Source organism: Physeter macrocephalus, chromosome 19 (genome assembly GCF_002837175.3).
Source record: "Physeter macrocephalus isolate SW-GA chromosome 19, ASM283717v5, whole genome shotgun sequence".
In the NCBI taxonomy this organism is placed as follows: domain Eukaryota; kingdom Metazoa; phylum Chordata; class Mammalia; order Artiodactyla; family Physeteridae; genus Physeter; species Physeter macrocephalus.
In genome coordinates, this window is record NC_041232.1 from 17407680 (window position 1) to 17427234 (window position 19555).

Genomic DNA, 19555 nt, shown 5'->3' on the forward strand with positions numbered 1-19555 from the left:
TCACCTACTACTGCCAAAAGTGGTCATGGGGTTATTTTTAAACTTGGGGAGGAAGTATTTATTGTTCCTGGGCTGAGGAGAGCTGGGCAGCCTGTGGGATTCTTCTTGGGGAGCAGTGCTGTGTCCTTTCCACCATGGTGAGTATCGAGGGCCCCCGGAGGTAAGTGATGCTGGGCGGTGAGGTGAAGACACCACCTACAAGCAAAGGACGAAAGGGGAGGGGGAGAAAGGCAGCTTTCTGGGGCCCCAGACCCTGGTGGAAAAAGCACTACTCGCTGTGTGCACACAGAGGAACCCCAATCAATGCCCCGATAAGCCACAAATAACAGCAGCTCCCGGGGACTCGCAAAAACAAAATAAGAGAGTTGGCTTTTTTATGGCTTGTCTACTGACCTCTCGAGGAATCAATAACGCCCAGGGCTTGCAAAATGGGATTGAACACTTTTAAGGATCAAATTGTAATTCTTTTCTCTTGTTCAGGCATTTGGGGAAAAGAATCTCTTTTGTTTTCACCTTTTGAACTTGCAAATTTAAAACCTTCCTCCCTATGTTTTTGGTTAGGTGTCCCCCTCCCGAAGCAGGAAGCCCCCAAATCAGGGTCAGTGTAGGACTGTGGTTAGGGGCACAGACTCTGGAGTCAGTCTGCCCAAGTTCAATACCAGCTCTGCCTTTCTGTGACTGTGTGACCTTGGGTACATGACCCAACCTCTCTGAGCCTCGGTTGCCTCCCCGTAAAATGGCGATGGTAATAATAGCATCCACTTGACAGAGCAGTTATGAGGATTAAATGCAATAACATATGCAGTGTTCAAGCGTTTGCTGTAACTCAAGTCAGAAGCGGGTGGGGAAATGTTAACTCGCTCTTCTCTGCTCTGTTTGCACGGTGCAAGGACAGAACATTTAGAGAGGAGATTTTGCTGCCATTTGGATCAGGAGAAAATTGAGGGGGACAGAGCAGTTGGGTTTTAACACCCTGAAAATGTGTCATTTCATCTCGCATTCCTCATGGTTTAGTGAGCCTGACTTTTTTTCGTCTCCAATCAATTCTCCTTCTGTGCATTACTGAACTTTTTGTGAAATGCGTCGAAACAAAAGCAGCTGGGTCCTACTGGGGCTGATCCGAAAGCCTGGCCTCCACCCCCGGAGACAGACCTCTACCTCCCCTAGTTTGCAAAGGAGCTGCCGCAAGATCCACAGTCTTTTACCATCCACCAGAACTGGGGTGCTTTTGAGAAACCTTATTCCATGTCCTTTTATCTTTCCAGCGTCGCCATTTTGAGATGAGTGTGGACGCCATACCCCCATTTCACAGATAAGCAGCTGAGGCTCACCCAGAGATGACACCTGACCTAGTCTTCTAATTCCCAGCCTCTGACTTTTTTTAATCGATGCTTTTTTACCCCCTAGTCACCTAAGAAAGCCAAGAAGAGAGCAGAGGGCGCCAATTCCAATGTGTTCTCCATGTTTGAACAGAGCCAGATCCAGGAATTTAAGGAGGTGGGTGCAGCTGTGGAATCATTCGCCTGGGTGGAGATTCCCACATGCTAGAAAGAGCCTTTCCCTTGTTCCATACTCCCTGCAAGGACCTCTCAGTTAGGTTGTCTTTATCTTCCCCCAAAACCCCAAATTCGGTCTGAATGTGTGTGTGAATGACTTAAAGAAATTAACTTTTGCTGCTCATCAAAGTAAAGCATATGTCTTGTTGAAAATGTAGGAAAGAATTTCAGAAATGCACAAAAAATAAAAATGACCTGACCTACAATTCTACTACCCAGAGATAATCAGTTAACATTTTGGTATTCACCCTTCCAGTGATTTTTCTTATATGTTGGGTTGGCCAAAAGGTTCTTTCGTTTTCTTCCATAAGATCCTATGGAAAAACCCAAATGAACTTTTTGGCCAACCCAAAATATGTACACGCCTGTTAAACAAAGCACACTAATCAGTACCTGCTGTTTTTCTTTGAGCAGTTCAGCACCAACATTTTCCATAATTTATTTAAACTGCTTCCTATGGTTGGATGTTATATACAGAATGTTGTACTATTATAAATAACACATCTTTGCTTGTATCTCTGGTTATTTCCTTGGGGTAAATTCCTAAAAGCAGAACAGCTGGATCGAAGGAACTTTTTTTAAAAAGGAACTAAAACCAAGTATAACCACTGGTCCAAGTTGCCCTCCAGAAATGCTGTGATCATTCTGACTCCCATCCGCACCAAGAGGAGAAAGTGCCTTTCCTGCCACATCTCCATCAACATAGGGCGTTAACGTCTCAAAAATTATTTTTGTCGGGCTTCCCTGGTGGTGCAGTGGTTGAGAATCCGCCTGCCGATGCAGGGGACACGGGTTCGTGCCCCAGTCTGGGAAGATCCCACATGCCGCGGAGCGGCGGGGCCCGTGAGCCATGGCCGCTGAGCCTGCGGGTCCGGAGCCTGTGCTCCACAACGGGAGAGGCCACAGCAGTGAGAGGCCCGCGTACCGCAAAAAAAAAAAAAAATTATTTTTGTCAGTCTGAGAGTATCTTAGATTTTAATTTTTATAGTCCTCAGTTGTTGAATGCTAGCCGGGTCTGAAACCCTATCACAGTCTATGGGCATGTGCCTTAGTAAGCAAACCTAAGTACCAATTAGGCAAAATTAAGCCACTGCCGCAGACTCAGAAGGATAAACTGAATTAATTTTCCAGCAGTCCTGATGGCTCACACTGAGTCATCCACATTCTCACCTGGCCCTTCAGAGGGAAATACGTTAAAGCTATGCTGGAGAGGACACTGTTTTATATAAAAGGGGAAACTGGGGCTTCTAATGGGACATGAAGACTGGCCCGTGCTGTCCCCACCAACATTCAGATCACAGGAACGCGTGGCCCATAAGCTGCCAGGGAAAGAGGAATTCCTGGGATGAAATATCATATCTGAACTTGAAATAGTCCCCTTCCATGGAGAAGACTACACCCTCCCTTCTCCCTCAGTCTGTCCCAACCTCTGGAATGAGATCAGCTGCTGGGGGTATGACCTGGGGATGCAAATACTTTCAGGAACCAGTTGCTAAAAGAACTAAAAAAACACAGATATCATACATCATTTGTAAATCACCTGGGCGTTCACAAAGCTCTTAGAGTCTCCCTGGAGCCAGCTGGGAAAGATTACTGGCTCTGTTTTACAGATAATGCGGGCTTGCGAGCTGGCGGGGACAGACTCCAGTTTTTAACTTAGTTTTTTTTTTCAGTAACAGCTTTATAAAGATATAATTCACGTACCATGTAGTCACCTTTTTAAACTGTACAATTCAGTGGTTATTTAATATAGTCACAGAATTGTGCAACCATCATCACCGTCTAATTTTAGAACCTTTTCATCGCCCCCAAAAGAAACCTCATACCCATTAGCAGTCACTCCCGCCCCCCCAGCCCCTGACAACCACCGATCTATTTTCTGTCTCTATGGATTTGCCTGTTCTGGAAGCTCCATAGAGATGGAGTCATATACTACGTGGCCTTTTGTGTCTGGCTTCTTTCAGCATCATGTTTCAAGGTTCATCCATGTTGTAGCATGTGTCAGAATTTCCTTCTTTTTATTGCTGAATGATATTCCATCATGGGGAGAGAGCACATTTTGTTTATTCACTCATCAGTTGATGGACATGTGGGTTGTTTCCAGTTTGGGGCTGTTGTGAATAGTGCTGCTGTGGACCTTCACCTACAGGTATCTGTGTGCACGTGTGTTCTCATTTCTCCTGGGAACACACCGAAGAGTAGAACTGCTGGGTCCTACTCTAGGTCCTGCTCTAGGCCTAACATTTGGAGGAACTGCTAGACTGTTTCAGATCTTTGATTCTTGATCTAATGTCCTTCGATGTGCCTTGAAAATCCCAGAGGCCTACTGCCCCCAGCCCTCGGCATAACCTCGAGGGCTCCTCCCCCCAGTTTCTCTTGGGCTGACCAGACAACCGCCTCCCTTTCACAGGCCTTCACCATCATGGACCAGAACAGGGATGGCTTCATAGACAAGAACGATCTGAGGGACACCTTTGCTGCTCTTGGTACGTCGCCCCACCAACGCCTGCAGGAGGGTCTCCTTATCCCACTCCCGTGAGAGGCAGGAGATGGGGCCATCAAAAAGGTCAAGAGCTTGATATTTTCCAAAGAAACAGCTCAACCAAGATTGGTCTTTAAGGCAAATTTCAGAGGATAGGAAAGAAGTGTGTTAGTCTTTGAGTGTCTTCACATGTGTTTTATTTTTCTTTCAAATTAATTTTTGTGTGGATTTGAATGCAATGGCAGTTTACAATAGAAAACGTGGAAAACTCAGAAAAGTATAAAGAGGAAACAACGTTGGCCATTAGGCCACATTCTACTGTTAACATCTCAGCCTCTAAGTATTTTTCTAGGCATCGTGTGTGTGTGTGTGTGTGTGTGTGTGTGTGTGTGTGCGCGCGCGCGCGCCCACGCGTGTGTTTAATAGCTGGAATCATTCTATTTTGGATTCAGCTTTTAAAATTTAACATCTCAGTAGGATGAGGATGAGTACATGGAGCTGTTTCAAAATATAAGTGTCGGGCTTCCCTGGTGGCGCAGTGGTTGAGAGTCCGCCTGCCGATGCAGGAGACACGGGTTCGTGCCCCGGTCCGGGAGGATCCCACATACTGCGGAGCGGCTGGGCCCGTGAGCCATGGCCGCTGAGCCTGCTCGTCCGGAGCATGTGCTCCGCAACCAGAGAGGCCACAACAGTGAGAGGCCCGCATACCACACACACACACACAAATATATATATATATATGTATGTATATATATGTATATAAGTGTCCAACCTGCCACCACTAACCACTCCTCCGCTCCTAACCCCAGAACTCAGGGCTATGAAGAGCTGTGCAGGTTGTGTAGTGAGCAGTTATACAGAGTACTATTCATGTTTGTAGCCACTGTTTTTACATTTAAAACATAAATTATCTTAAGAAGGGGTGGCTTTTTCTAACTTACACAAAGGTACTATATGGCCTGTGGCAGTGGCTAGAGCAGGTACATCAGAATCTCCAAGGCTGTATGGGTTATAGCAGGTATAATTTGAAAAAGTTCCCTCAGGTAATTCTGATGTCTCTCCCACCTCCAAGTAACAAGGGCTAATTTATAATACGAGCATTTCCCATTGAGTAAAATATTAAAACATCTGTATAAATTGTTCCAGGTTCTGAAGGCACTATTTTAAAAAGTAACTAAACCCTCTTTGGGTTGTTTCCAGTTGTCTGACTTTTATAAATAACACTTTGAGAACATCTTCTCACGTGAATCTTTGGCCCCATCCACTCCGTCTCTGATTATTTCTAGACTAGATTCCTTGAAGTAGGATTACAAGGGCAAATGCCAGTGTCCTGACAGCTGTTTCTGTCCCAGCTTGGAGTTGCTAAGTGTGTGTCTCCTGCCCTAGGGCGAGTGAATGTGAAAAATGAGGAAATTGATGAAATGCTCAAGGAGGCTCCAGGTCCAATTAACTTTACTGTGTTCCTACAGATGTTTGGGGAGAAACTTAAGGGTAAGTTCATGTGTATATCTGTGCATCTATGTGTGTATATGTATATCTGTGTATATGTGTCTCTGTGCATCTGTGTATATCTGTCTGTCTTTATGTGTCTTCGTCTTTGGGCATCAATTAAAGCACTGGGAGAACATATTGGGGTTGGCACATGAAGGCAGAGTAACGTCAGGGGGAAGAAGAAACAATAAAAACAGCAGTTAACAGTGCTCCAAGGCTCACCCTGATCCAGACCTCATGCTAAGCACTTTAAATACATTATATGCATCACCTTATTTAATAGCATCTAGGAGGTAGTTTCTATTCTTATCCCAGTCTACAGATGGGGAACTGAAGCTCAGAGACAGAAAGTCTCTTGCCTGCAGCCACACAGCTACCAAATGCTGGAGTTAGGATTTGAATCCGAGTCTTTCTAAGTCTAGATCCATGCTTGACCTTGGTTTTCCTCAGAAATAACTGGATTCTCAGAACTTCCCTGGTAGCGCAGTGGTTAAGAACCCGCCTGCCAATGCAGGGGACACAGGTTCGATCCCTGATCCGGGAAGATCCCACATGCTGCAGAGCAACTAAGCCCATGTACCACAACTGCTGAGCCTGCACTCTAGAGCCCACAAGCCACAACTACTGAGCGCGTGCTCCGCAACAAGAGAAGCCACCACAATGAGAAGCCTGTGCACCGCAACAAAGAGTAGCCCCTGCTCGACACAACTAGAGAAAGCCTGCGCACGGCAACGAAGACCCAACGCAGCCAAAAAGAAAGAAAGAAAGAACTGGATTCTCAGCCCACTCTTTCAAATCGCCAAGGATCAGTGCTCAAGAGGCAACAGGACCTTTCCTCCTTACCAGAGGTTCCCAGCCACCCATGGCACATTTTAACCCCGTTTTCTGTTTCAGGGGCAGACCCCGAGGAGACCATTCTCAACGCGTTCAAAGTGTTTGACCCTGAAGGCAAAGGGGTGCTCAGGGCTGATTAGTGAGTGGGATCTGTGGGGGAAGACCTGGGGTTCCTTGCTTCTCCCCCCAGCCCTCTCCACACAGCCAGCTGCAATACCTGCTTTTCTCTCTCTGCAGCATACAGGAGATGCTGACCACGCAGGCGGAGAGGTTTTCCAAGGAGGAGGTAACAGGGCCTTTTGGACACTCTCTGCACCCCAGCTCCTGGCCTCACCCTTCTGGGGACTCCCTCTCCAGACTCTCTTATATAAAACACTCCTCACCCTACAATGAGAGAGAATCTGCTCTTGTTTACTAAGCGCTTATCTCATTTCACTCTGTCAATCACTCTGTGAGGTAGGGACTAGTATTATGGTCATTTTACAGATGGGGAAACTGAGGCTCAGGGAAGCAAAGTCACTTTGCTTTGACTAAAAGGACAACACTAATGAGAAATGCTGGGGCCTGGATTCAAACCTAGGTCTGTCTGACTCCAGGTTCTGTCTTCCTCATAATGCATGGATACCTGGTGAGAGCATCAATTTCCTGATGAAGTGAAGGTGGAATGCAGGGTCACCGCATACAGTCGTGTAGGTTGTACACTGCACAATCCTCCTGGATGCCCTTAATAATATATACTGCAGAGTATTTATTTGTTGCAATAGTTTTCCAGCAGATGGCAGTAAAGTGTCTTGTTATAATTTTTTAGAAATCAGAATATATGACTTTTTCTGGCAGGTGGCAGTAATGTGCCTGGAAGAAGGGGCACTATTGCTAATTCACCAAAGGCCCTGTATAAACAAGCAACTGCCTTGTCAACGTTACTAATGAACCTTAATGAGTCTATTTAAAATAGTCCCTTATAGCCTCTCTGGCCTGATTCCATCAAGTTTCACATTTTACTAAAAATTTTATTTGGATTTCCCCCTCAAAACTCAAGCAGTTGAAAGAGCCTGCCTTTCAACTCTCACCAGGCTTTGGGACTCTGGACAAGCTCCTTAACCTCACTGTGCCTCAATTTCCTCATCTGTAAAGTGGGGACAATAATAGAATCTACTTCATAGTACACTGTGAGGATTAAATGAGTTCACATGTATAAAGTGCTGATATGTGATAAAGGCAATATAAATGTTATCTATTATTAACCCCAAATTTAAAAAAATAACTAGCCAATACTTTTTAAATATAGAAATTGCACATTTTTAAAAATTTAATTTCTAGTTTCCCTCAAAGAAACAAATTCCTCAAAGAGTCTGACCTCCTTGCCCATGTGGACACATTGGCTGGCCCTGAGCAGTTGCGACCTCTGTAGATGGACTAGTCTCCATTTAGCCACAGTCCCCACCAGGCCCACCTTGCTCCCCTACATAACCTGCCCGCCCCTTTGCACACTTGAGGTTGCGATCCCTTCTTTCCCCGTCGCAGGTTGGTTCCCGGGAACATCCCTGCAGGATGGCCCTTGGGGTTGGCACCTGTGGAAAAGCTACAAAGGGCAAGGAAGCAGGAGGGCACGGAGGGAGATGTCCACTGCAACCCATGTCCTCCAGGCCCCCCAGCTGCCTCTCCACTCGGGCCGCCCTGCACACAGCCCTCCCCGCTCCACTGCCCCTCCCCATGTCTTCAGTATGTCTTGCTGCTTCGTTGCAGATCGAGCAGATGTTTGCCGCCTTCCCCCCTGACGTGACTGGCAACTTGGACTATAAGAACCTGGTGCACATCATCACCCACGGAGAAGAGAAGGACTAAGGGAGGGGATTGCCTTTGGGTGGGTGGATGGGGGGCATCCCTGCCCTCTTCTCACTTTGCCCAGTAATGCCACCACCCCTGCCCCTGGCCTGTTGGCTGTGTGGCCGCCTCATTTATCTACCTCCATCTCCTTCGCAGCCTGGGTGCCTTAGAGATACCACGTGGCCACACAGCCGGCAGACGGAAATCCATCCAGAGGCCATGTTCAAATAAACAGGAGGTTGTGTATTTGTTTATGGTGTGTCCTTGAGTATGGAAGACCCTTTGCTAGTTCCCATGAAGGTGGTGTATGAGCTAGTGATGGCCCTGCTTTCATTATTATTGAATCTTAGTGACTCTGTAAGATAGACCTTCAGGGACTTCCCTGGTGGTCCAGTGGTTAAGACTCCACGCTTCCACTGCAGGGCCACAGGTTCCATCCCTGGTTGGGGAACTAAGATCCTGCAGGCCGCACAGCGTGGCCAGGAAAAAAAAAAAATAGACCTTCGCAGCCACTCAGGACTATTTCTATGAAAGTCCACATTTTACTGGAATGCTAACTAGAGGACCACAATGCTTTCTTTCAAAGAGTTCGAGCACTTGTAGAGCCTAGCTTCCCTGGAGTACTTTCCTTTAGGATGCCACTGGAATGCTTCTCCCATAGATGTGTTTAGGCCCCAGGATAAGTTAAGAAGAAGAGGCCTCACATGCACACTAAAAATATGGCTCATTTGGCCAAAAAATCACATCCATTAATTGTAAGAGCTTAATTTCTAATTTCAGATAAAGTAGAAGTAGTCTGTATTTCTCTCCTGGCAAACTGCGGGAGGGACACAGACATACATAGATAATGACTTCTGACCCTGCCTGGGGTCTAGGAACTAGGCCTAGGTGTGAGTTGACTCTTGATTTTGAGTGACCAAAATCATTGTTGAAACACTGAGGTCTGTTTTGGCTGCAAGAATCCCAACTTAGGAGACAAATGAGTTCACATAACTGAGAAGTCCGAGGTCTTCAGGCATAGCTGCATCCAGGAGCTCAAACAGTACCAATAGAACCTGAGGAGGCCTCTCCACTGCTCTGCTTTCTTTCATGTTGCTCTGTTCTCAGTGGTGACAGAATGGTCACCAGCAGTTCTTAGCTCTTGTCTATCCCCACAGCAATCCTAGTGGAAAGAGGGCACCTCCCTCTCTCCCAGCTCCACGCAAATCCCAGAACAGGGCCTAAGGGATACCTGAACCAACCCCGAAACAGGTGTAGTGCTCTGACTGGCAGACTTGCTCACATGATTAACCCTTGCGTTGGAGTTGAAACCAGCCCCTTCCAAACCACACGGCCTGAGGATGGGAGGGGCCGTTCCCCGAAGGAAAATCCAAATGCCTTTTAGGAAGAAAGGGGAGTGGATGCCGGGCACTCTAAGTTTTCAAGAGAACCCCAAGAACCCAGGACACAGCCAAAGTGAATGATGTGATGGAAACAAAGGGCTGAAACTGGGGGTGGGAGTGGCAGCTGGGGTCGACCAGGAGGTATGAGGGGGTCCAGGTGGTTGAAGGAGCCAGAACTGGAACGAGTCTTCAAGGTTCAAGAACACCACCAGAGTCCCCGGAGGAGGAGCTCAGGGTCAGCTCCAATGACATCACCTGCTGGGAAGGGGGGGTCCCTTTCAAAGCCAACAGAAAGCTGGGAAGGCGGGGACTCAGGGGCCCCCTACGCCATGATGACCCATCATGATCCAAACCCTACAACAACCCATATCCCCCACATCCAGAACCTGTGACCTGGGGCTCCTACAGAGACACGGCCAGGCCCGGGAGAGTCCCCAGCTCCGAGCGCTCGAGTGGAGTTTGTGTTTCTGGGCAAGACACCCTGGACACAGGTCCACAGTGACACACTCATCCACACCACACACACACACACACACACACACACACACACACACACACACACACACAGAGCCTCCAAGGCTCCTGGTCCTCACCTGTGAGCGTCTGCCGCACCCCATGTGGTTCTAGGACGTGAAATCAGTATTTTGGCTCCCAGCCATGGCGACCTCACACCACTCTTGCCCCCTTGCTGGCTTTGGAACTTGACCCTCCTGCTCCTCTACCCCATCCTGGGGTGGCTCCAATCTCTTAGTAATGAGTGTGAAGAGGCACCGGGGTTACGGAACAAAACATTTACTCTCTCTGGTTATGGCACAAACATGGCCATGTCCACCTCAGACCGTTAACTTCTTCTTGGGCCTCCGATCGTCCCCCTTTTCAGGCGCGCTGTCCATGCGTAAGTCCCTGCTTCTAGACTCTCTCGCGGTGTAGTTGCTGAGCACCATGTGCCGAAGGCTGCTGTGGTCCAGGGGTTGGTCCACTGTGCCAAAGACGGGACTCGTGTGAGGAGTTTGGAAATCAGACCCAGCACAGCAGGGGGTGGGCTTCCTTCCCAGGGACAGTGCCTCTCTGCCCTGTTCAAGGATGTCCCAGCCTGGTTTGGTGTCCCTGCATAGTGTTGGGGGTTGGAGTATAAAAATTCTCAAAGTCCAGGGAGGGGGAGGACAGGCAGAGATGTACTGCTCAGGGATGGCCAGACAATGACTGGTTTTTTCTCCAAGATAAGGATGTAAAGATGAGTTTGGTTTAGTATCAAGGAGATAGGGTCACCATGTGCAGTTGCTCAGGATGTAGATTGCACAAAGACACCTGTTTCTACAGGGCTGAAATCCAGCCCCCCACTTGATCGCCAAGCCATGTCTACCCATCAGGGGCTCTTCTTCCTAATTAATCTTCCCAGAGGGGGTTGCCTTTTCTAATTCACACATACGAGCCACAGAGGCTAGTGGGCTAAGAGAACCTAATGTTTATCAACATTCCCTTGAACAGAAATGAAGACATCATCTGTACATTCCTGACCTTGTGGGGACCGTGTTCTCAACAGCTGTGCCCTGCCACCCTCCTTCTTTAAGAACTCAAAGGGCCAAGGGAAGCTGTGCTAAGGTGGCTGACATCAGCCCCAGTTTTCACTCCTGCTAAGTCTCAGGTGCCTTGACTAACTCAAACCGGAGGTGTGTGTATGCCCGTGCACCTGTGCATGAGCCCTGTTGGCCGACCCCTCCCTCCATCCTTGGCACACCTGCACACTTGAAACGTTGCTCACAGAAGAGGGGCAGCTTTTAAAAAAACCAATTTTTTCCTCTGATTACTCAAGTCATGCAAGGTCATTTTAAAAGAAAATTCTAAGCAATACAGAATTAACTTAGAAATGCAAAGTTCTCTGCAAACCACCACCCAGAAATACCCACTGTAAGTCAGCAGTATACATCCTCTTCGTTTTTATATGTATCATCAAGATAACTTCCTCCTTCCCTTCCTCCTCCTCCTCCCCCTTCCTTCTCTCTCTCTCCCCTTCTCTTTATTATAAATCAGGTTGTGAAGGGCTGTCCTGTATACTGCACAATTTTTAGCAGCATCCCTGGCCACTAGATGCCATATATACATGTCAGTTCATGTCGGCCCACTGCATTCTTTTTAGTGGCTGCATAGTATTCTGTGGCATGCATGGGTGAACTACAACTTATTTAACCAATCTCTAACGGGTGAGCATTTCAGTCATTTCCGGTTCAATCACCCTCCTACTTCCATCTTCAACCCTTGAATCAGTTTTTCTTTGAAGGACCAATCCCCACAAGCGAGATTACAGACTCAACGTGTGTATCTGAAACCGTGGGTAATCATTAGTCAACCCCATAATTCACCTGTAACCTGCCTTCACTAAGCAAGGTCGTTTTAATTATTGCTACAAAAGACTTGCTTGTCCTCCAGGCAGCATGTAGCCTAAACAATGTGTTTGCCTGAGTTGTTTTCCAGGAGCTTGGATTCAGCTATGTCTAGTTCCAGGTGAGCTGGTTAACACTGGAAGGAACCACCAATCCTTTAACTGGGCACGTGCGAATGTCACTGGATGACCTCTTGCACGTGCAGAGGCCCACCGCTTAGTTACACCGGCACAGAACCCCGATTACCGCACCGTTTTCCAATTGCTTTTCCTCACACTCCCCACGCCTCGGACCACCCTGCTTCTTTATTCTTTATCCCATAAATACCCGAGCCCCTTGCTTTCGGGGAGGCGGATTTTGGAGGTTTGTTCTCCCATCTCATCTCCTCGCTTTGCTGCCTTGTGAATAACCCCCCTCTCAGCTGCAACCCTCCACGTCTCAGCGTTTGGCTTGCTGCGTAGCGCAAAAACCGAACCTGGCTCAATAACACAACCATTTCTCAGGCTTCCCGAACGTGTTGCCAAACTGCCTTCCAAAAGCCATGTGGGGCTGATTATATCCCCACCTTCGGAGAGGAGGGCAGAGCCCCACGAGGGGGAGTATCATGAGCTTCGGCCTCCAATTTTGCACATTTTAAGGTTCATGAAACGGTCACAAAGTTGTTGCAATTTTTGTAAAGTACCCAGGATAACTAAACTTCAGAATCTGTGGCTGAGTCATTGCGCGGTAGAAAGAGAAGTCCGGGAAGAAAGAACTCACCTTCATCCAACCTGTCGCTAACGGGGTCAGCCCCAAGCACTGGGGGGATGACCTTGATGGGCTCTGCAGGCTTGAGGAGGGCAGAGCCGCCCCAGAAGGGGTTGATGAAGGGTGGCGGGACGCCCGTCTCTGCCACTTCCGTTTCCATGATCCGCTTGTAGGATTCTAACAGCAGCAGGTCGTTGGTCTTCTTTTCAATGATGGCTGGAAAAATATAAACAGAACCAAGAGGGCTGCCGGGAGACCGGAGTCCCGGGGGGAGCTAGAGGTTGCGCCCCCTGCTGGAGATGAATGGTAGCAACAGGAAGTGGAGCAGGTCATGAGCTCCTATAAGGACAAGGCTTTCTCTTGGGTTACATCACACGTTCCCTAGAGGGCACAATTTGGTTCTTGAGAAGCAAAAATAATCTGACTAATATATAAAGTACAGATATACATACAAGACGTAAACAGTTATATGGTATATGAACTGTATTAAAATTCCACAAGGCGGAGCAGTTGGGAAAAGAATGTCTGAAAAGGCTCCTTAGGGCTTCCCTGGTGGCACAGTGGTTGAGAATCCTCCTGCCAAGGCAGGGGACACGGGTTCGAGCCTTGGTCCGGGAAGATCCCACATGCCTCAGAGCAACTAAGTCCGTACAGCACAACTACTGAGCCTGAACTCTAGAGCCCGCGAGCCACAACTACTGAGCCCACGCACCACAACTACTGACACCCGCGCACCTAGAGCCAGTGCTCCACAACAAGAGAAGCCACAGCAATGAGAAGCCCGCGCACTAGAACGAAGAGTAGCCCCTGTTCTCCACAACTAGAGAAAGCCCGCGTGCAGCAACAAAGACCCAACACAGCCAAAAATAAATAAATTTATTGAAAAAAAATTTTTTTAATTAAATAAAAAAATAAAAAGGCTCCTTAGGGGACAATACTGAAAAGAAGATTGAGGAACACTGGGTTACACTAAAAATTGGGAGCCCTGAGCAAGCTCTGCCTTAATCTATGGATTTTTTCCTCAGTGCTGTCTCTGAGTTTGAAGGAGCTGCCCTTCCCACCGTGTTTCATAGCCTCATGGAGTCAACAGAATAATTCATTCATTCATTTATTCATTCATTCCACAAATTATTATTGGATGCCTATCATGCCAGGCATGGTGCTACAATGCATGGAAGAAAAACAAAATGACGATAAACAATAACAGAGATGCAGTCCCTGTCCTGATGAAGCTCATAAGCTTCAGTGTGAATGGGGGACGGAGAGGAAGGCAAGTTCAGCAAATAAATACACGTATCCCTCACTATCCAGATGCCTGTTATCTGAATTCAGTAACTACTGGATCTGGATAATTTTTTTGAAAAAAACTCACACAACCCATACTGTTTCTATTCTCTCTGAAAATCAGGAACCAAAAAGATTTGCATCTGAACCTTGCTATTGGATCTCAAGAACCTCATAGATTCAGATAATGAGAATTACCTGTACATAGAGACAAACTGGATGAGTATTAAATAATAGGACTGCTATAAGAGTGAATAATAGTGGGTGGGGGAGGACCAGCTTCATATGGGGCAGCAGAGGGAGGCCTTGCTGGAGGGAGGGCATTTAAACTGAGATCTGAGAATGAGGAGGAACTGGGCATGGGATGAGTATCCCAGGAACAGCCCATGCAAAGGCCCTGTGGCGGGGATGAGTTGGGGTAGGGATTTGAAAATACAGAGAGGAGAGCACTGTGGCTGGATGTGGTGAGAAAGGAGGGAGAGCAGGACAAGAGATGATGAAAAATGTAAGCAGGAGCCAGGCTATAAAGAACCTGATAGGCTGTGGGTAAGAAAGAGTTAACGCAGCAAAGCCTGACTGCTCTTAGAAAGGGCTGCTTACCAGATTGGCCCTTGGATAGCATCAGGGAACTTGAATTTCAGGAAGGTCCCCACTACCATTAACTGTTAAAAGAGTGGCTCATCATGCTTAAACTGTGGTATAAAAAAATGTGATGTATGCTGAATACTCACTATTCTTTCTGGGAGTCTGGAATTTGGGTATGTGTCATGCTGGAGGTGCCTATATGGTGAGCCCCCAATCCAAACCCTGGGCAATGAGTATCCAATGAACTTCTCTGGTTGACAACATTTCACTTGTGTTGTCACAACCCATTGCTGGAGGAATTAAGCTCATTCTGTGTGAACCCATTGGAAGAGGACCCTTGGAAGCTTGCTCCTGGTTTCCTCCAGACTTCACCCCAAGCCCCTTTTTCCTTTGCTGATTTTGCTTTGTATCCTTTTGCTATAATAAATCAGAGCCATGAATATGATTATATGCTGAATACAGGAGCCCTCCTAGTGAATCACTGAAACTGGCGGGAGGGAGGTGTCTTGGGAACCTCTCAAAAACAGATTGTATTAAGAACCTTAGATTTTATTCTAAGAGTAGTGGAAGCCATTCATTCTAAATTGTCATGATCTCTGTAGGTGCATCCTCCCTCTCTATCCTGAGTTCAAGGCCTATGCCTAGAAATGTGTGTTATAGTTAATGGGCATTTGCTACATGCCAGGCACTGCTCTGAGCACTTTATTTCTTCTTTTCCAATCTAAATGCCTTTCATTTCTTTTTATCGCCTTATTTCCTTATCGAGGACCACCAACACAATATTGAATAGGAGTTGTGAGAGCAAACATCTTTGCCTTGTTCCTGATCTCAGAAGAAAAACATTCAGTTTTTTCACCATTAAGTATGAGGTTAGCTGTAGGTGTTTTTGTAGATGCCCTTTATCAGGTAAGAAAGTTTCCTTCTAGTTCTAGTTTGTTGAGAGTTTTTATCATGAATGGATGTTGAATTATGTCAAATACTTCCTTCTGCATCTATTGAGATGATCATGTACTATTTCTCTAAGAACTACTCATTTATTTAATCCTCCCAATATCTCTTTGGATGAAAAAACTAAAGCACAGAGAGGTTCAGAAAGTTGCCCAAAGTCACACAGCTAGTAAGAGTAGAACCAAGATTTGAACCCAACCAAGCTGGCTTTAGTGCCCACATGCTTCACCACCAGGCTCACTACCTCCAAAAGAACAAGTCCTTGGGCCTGGTCATAGAAATCTCTGGAAATGGTTGCTACCCCAGCTCGACTCACCAAAGTACTGTGGGAGGTTGGTATCGGTGATTTTCCCTGTCTCCCCTAACTGTACCAGGATCTTAGTGGCGTCACAATTTATCTTCTTAAACAGATTCTCAACCGAGTTCTTGAGATACTCCAAGGTCTTGTTGATCTCCTTGTAGTTGTTCTCATACATATCTGCCTCCTCCGTGGTCTTCTTTAGTTTCTCCTGTGGCAGACCCCAGTTCCCATCCAGGTCAGCCAGGTCATCACCCTGGGCTCAGGGTGAGAAAGCTCACATGAGAGCTTTCGCTGGTGATGAGGATTTAGGACCCTCTGGAGCCAGAATCTCCAAAGTGCAGGTTTGCAAACCTCTGAAGGGGTGCAAGATCAATTTAATCATTAAATTGGCCTCAATCCACATTTTTTTTAAAAATGAAATAAAATGAGCAGAAAAGAAAGGAAGAGAAAATACTAACGTGCATTGCAGGTAGTGAGGGTAGATATTGTTTAATGTAAGTTTTGTTTACTTACATATGTGTATGTGTGTCTACATGTGTCCTGGATTACAGTATTTTTTAAAAGCTGGTGACTCATTTTTTAAAAATGGCCCACAGGAAGAAATATATTTTACATTGCAGCCCAATACTTATATACGTGTGTGTGTTTTTATATATTTATCTAATCAAATGAAATTATAGATTCACAAATCATATTCTTATTGTGTGTTCTAGTATTTTCCATTCTGTTCTGTTCTATTCTATCTTGCTATTTTTAAATGCTGGTTGCAATCCACCAAACCAATTTCACCACTCAGTTTAAATCACATTAGAGCACAGTGGTTCTCAAAGTGGGGTCCCAGGACAAGCAGCATCAGTTTCACCAGGGAACTTGTTAGAAATGCAGATTCCTGGGATCCAGTCCAGACCGACTGAATCAGAGGCTCTGGGGGTGGGCCTGGCAATCTGTATTTAATGCAGGTGATCCTGATGCATGATAAAATTTGAGAACCTCTGTGAGTCCACTGGATCACAATTTTGGCTTCATATTGGTATCACCTGGGAGTGTTGAAACATTTGCTGCCCAAACTCCAGCCTCCGAGATTTAGACATCTTGGTCTGGGATGCAGCCAGGGCATCAGGAATTTGAAAGCCTCCGAGGTGATTCCGACTTGCAGCCCAGACTGAGAATCGCTGCTCTGGGATGAGTGCTTCAGTGGCTTCCTGCCTCTCCCTCTGAGTTCTCAGCTTGCAAAGGTGAACTGGGCCCTGGAAGAACCAGCCTTGCTCCCAACAGCTCCATATGGACCATTCCAAATAAGGATCCCAAAGGGCCCTATTCACGCCCCCATTTTCCAGGTGAGGAAACTGAGGCTCTAAGGAATACAGCCAGGAGAGGGAAGCCATGGTTTGAACTGTCTCTCAACCACCACACCAGGCAGCTTCCTCTGTCCCAAACACTGGAATATTCAGTTCCCAGGGCTGCATTTCCTCATATGACAGCAAGAGCCCCCCACCCTCATTCTAAAGGTGCATTAAAAGACCACATGGTTGAGAATTCCCTGGCGGTCCAGTGGTTAGGACTCTGTGCTTCCACTGTAGAGGGCACGAGTTCGATCCCTGGTCACGGAACTAAGATCCTACAAGCTGTGCGTCATGGCCAAAAAAAAAAAAGATCACATGATTTAAAATATTTCTTAAAGCCTGATGTGACAGTGACAACACATGTCCAGCACCTAAAATGTTCCAGGCATATTACACACATCATCTTAACTTATCCTCACAACTGCCCCAGTTTTCAGATGAGGAAGGAATATTGAGGTCAGAGAAGAAAAGTGAACTTGTGTTTAGCTCCTCTGTATTGAGTTGTCTAATACCTGACCATGGGCACAACTCTTTATTTGGACAATTATTTGGTAACAAGATGATGGTGATTTGAGGTTTTATTGACTTACAGGATAAACAACAACAATAACGATAGCTATGTTTATAGCTCTCTGCCCTGCACTGTGCCAAGCGTGTACCTGCAGGATTTTATTCAATCTTCACGGCCCTACAAAGTGAGTACAATTTTTATCCCCATTTTACAGGTGAGACAACGGAGCCTCAGAGAGGTTAAGTCGCTTTCTCAAAGTCACACAGCCAGGAAGCGACTCTTCTGGGAGTCATACCCAAGCGTTTGTTCCCAGGGCCTGGTTGCTTAACTCCTATGCAAAACCCTCCCATTAAAGGACTGGTCCCACCACTTCTCCAAGAGGGGAGGATGAAATGGAAGTTAAGTGGAAAGGTTCCAAGAGTAGAGGAGATGGAAGTGATCTTTAGCAGGGGGGTAAGAAAAGTGGGTTCTAAGTGAGCCCATTGCTATTAAGACAAATTCTCTTGCTTAGAGTATTTGCATTTGAAAAGAGGCTCCAGGAGTTCCTACTAAAGCCCAAGGAACAAAGAGCTGCTGGAGGACTTCAGGCAGAGGTGGGGGAGATGCTTGGGGTTGCCTGGTCAGCCTTCCCAAACTGTGTCCCCCTTTAGGCCTTCAAAACCCTGAGAGGCAGAACAGCACAGGTCCCAACCCCAAGGAAGCATTTGGACACTGGATGGCTCACAGCCAAGGATGTGGGACCCCAAGCATGTGTCCAACTTAAGGAGAGTCTCCTTGAACTTGGGCCCTGCCTGCAAGTCTACATTCCCCATTTCCGAGTCCTGGGAGAGGTTGCTGAGCCTGAGAGGTGCTTTGCTGCCCTCCAGTGGCGCATGAGAGAATGGCATGGCCAACCCTTTCTGCCACCTGCATGCCAAGAGCGGAAATAAGCCACAGAGAAGGAAAAGGAAATGACCAAAGAGTGTAGTTCCTGGGCCAGGAACTACTGGAGTAGAACAGGGCTTTGCAGTCAAACTCTCTGGTTCATATCTTTGTCAGACATTTGCTAGCCATTCTCCCCTTATACCTTAATAGCAAAATGCTGATTGTATTTGGGGTGGCAATGTGCCAGCTAAAAGTTGTATTTCCAACCCTCCTTTGCAATAGGGATGGCCAGTGAGACATAGATACAGAAGTCACTGGCTGGGAATTCAGGGAAAAAACTTTTAAGCTGACTAACTCAATTAGCAAGGCCTTTTTTTCCTTCCCTACTTTCTTTCTGCTTGGAAAGTGTATGTGATGGCTGGGCCATTGGCAGTCATAATACAAACATGAGGCACCCTTGAGAATGTAAGCCACACACTAAAGATGGCAAAACTGAAGGAGAAACCTGGGTTACTGATGACATCATGACCAGCCCTGAAGTGTTTATCTCCAGATTTATGTTTTAACAAAGTAAATAAACTTCTATTGCTTAGGCCACTGTTATTTTGGGTCCCTATTATTAGCAGCTGAATGCAATGCAAAGCTCATGCAATATCCCAGCTCCATGATGTTGGCGATTACTTCCCTGAACCTCAGTTTCCTCATCTGTAAAATAGATCATATCACCTACCTCATAGAGCTGTTGTGAGGATTGAATGAGATAATGCAAGCAAAGCACTTAGCCCAGTGCCTAGTATGTAGTAATGACTCAGGAAATGTTTGTAATTACTATTATTGATTGAGAACAGGCCACAGCCAGGACAAGGGGGAGAGAGAAGAAAAGACTGAGGCAGAGATCTGTCCGGAATTTACCAGCCTGGGGTGAAATTATAGGCACAAGGGCCTGGGATAGGCTCCCTGAAGTGGGATAGTCTTTAGAACGGACAAAGAGGGCCTCAGGGACAAAATTCTGCAGCAAC

General features: G+C 46.6%; 2 protein-coding genes across 4 annotated transcripts in view; one reads left to right on the forward strand and one right to left on the reverse strand.

The window, feature by feature from the left end:
• CCDC63 (coiled-coil domain containing 63) overlaps window positions 1–19555 on the reverse strand; it is a 118964-nt gene that overhangs the window by 73332 nt on the left and 26077 nt on the right. Inside the window, exons 10-12 of one of the 2 annotated variants that reach the window (XM_007112815.2) lie at window positions 15834–16026; window positions 12713–12916; window positions 10345–10551 (exon numbers count right to left, since the gene is read on the reverse strand). In XM_007112815.2, coding sequence (XP_007112877.2) covers window positions 10406–10551; window positions 12713–12916; window positions 15834–16026 — 543 coding nt within the window. In that variant the 3' untranslated portion in view covers window positions 10345–10405. Of the gene's footprint in view, window positions 1–10344; window positions 10552–12712; window positions 12917–15833; window positions 16027–19555 lie in introns of those variants that run through there. The other variant, XM_024120865.1, reaches the window with a different exon arrangement.
• On the forward strand, window positions 31–8442 carry MYL2 (myosin light chain 2). 2 transcript variants are annotated; one of them, XM_024120866.2, is made up of 8 exons: window positions 31–137; window positions 1408–1497; window positions 3967–4042; window positions 5425–5529; window positions 6424–6502; window positions 6601–6649; window positions 8110–8227; window positions 8347–8442. In XM_024120866.2, the coding sequence occupies exons 1-7, from the start codon at window positions 135–137 to the stop codon at window positions 8206–8208; spliced, it is 501 nt and encodes a 166-aa protein (XP_023976634.1). In that variant the 5' UTR covers window positions 31–134; the 3' UTR covers window positions 8209–8227; window positions 8347–8442. The 2 variants fall into 2 exon arrangements, with proteins under 2 accessions (XP_023976634.1, XP_007112876.1); XM_007112814.2 differs by having other exon boundaries at window positions 8110–8442.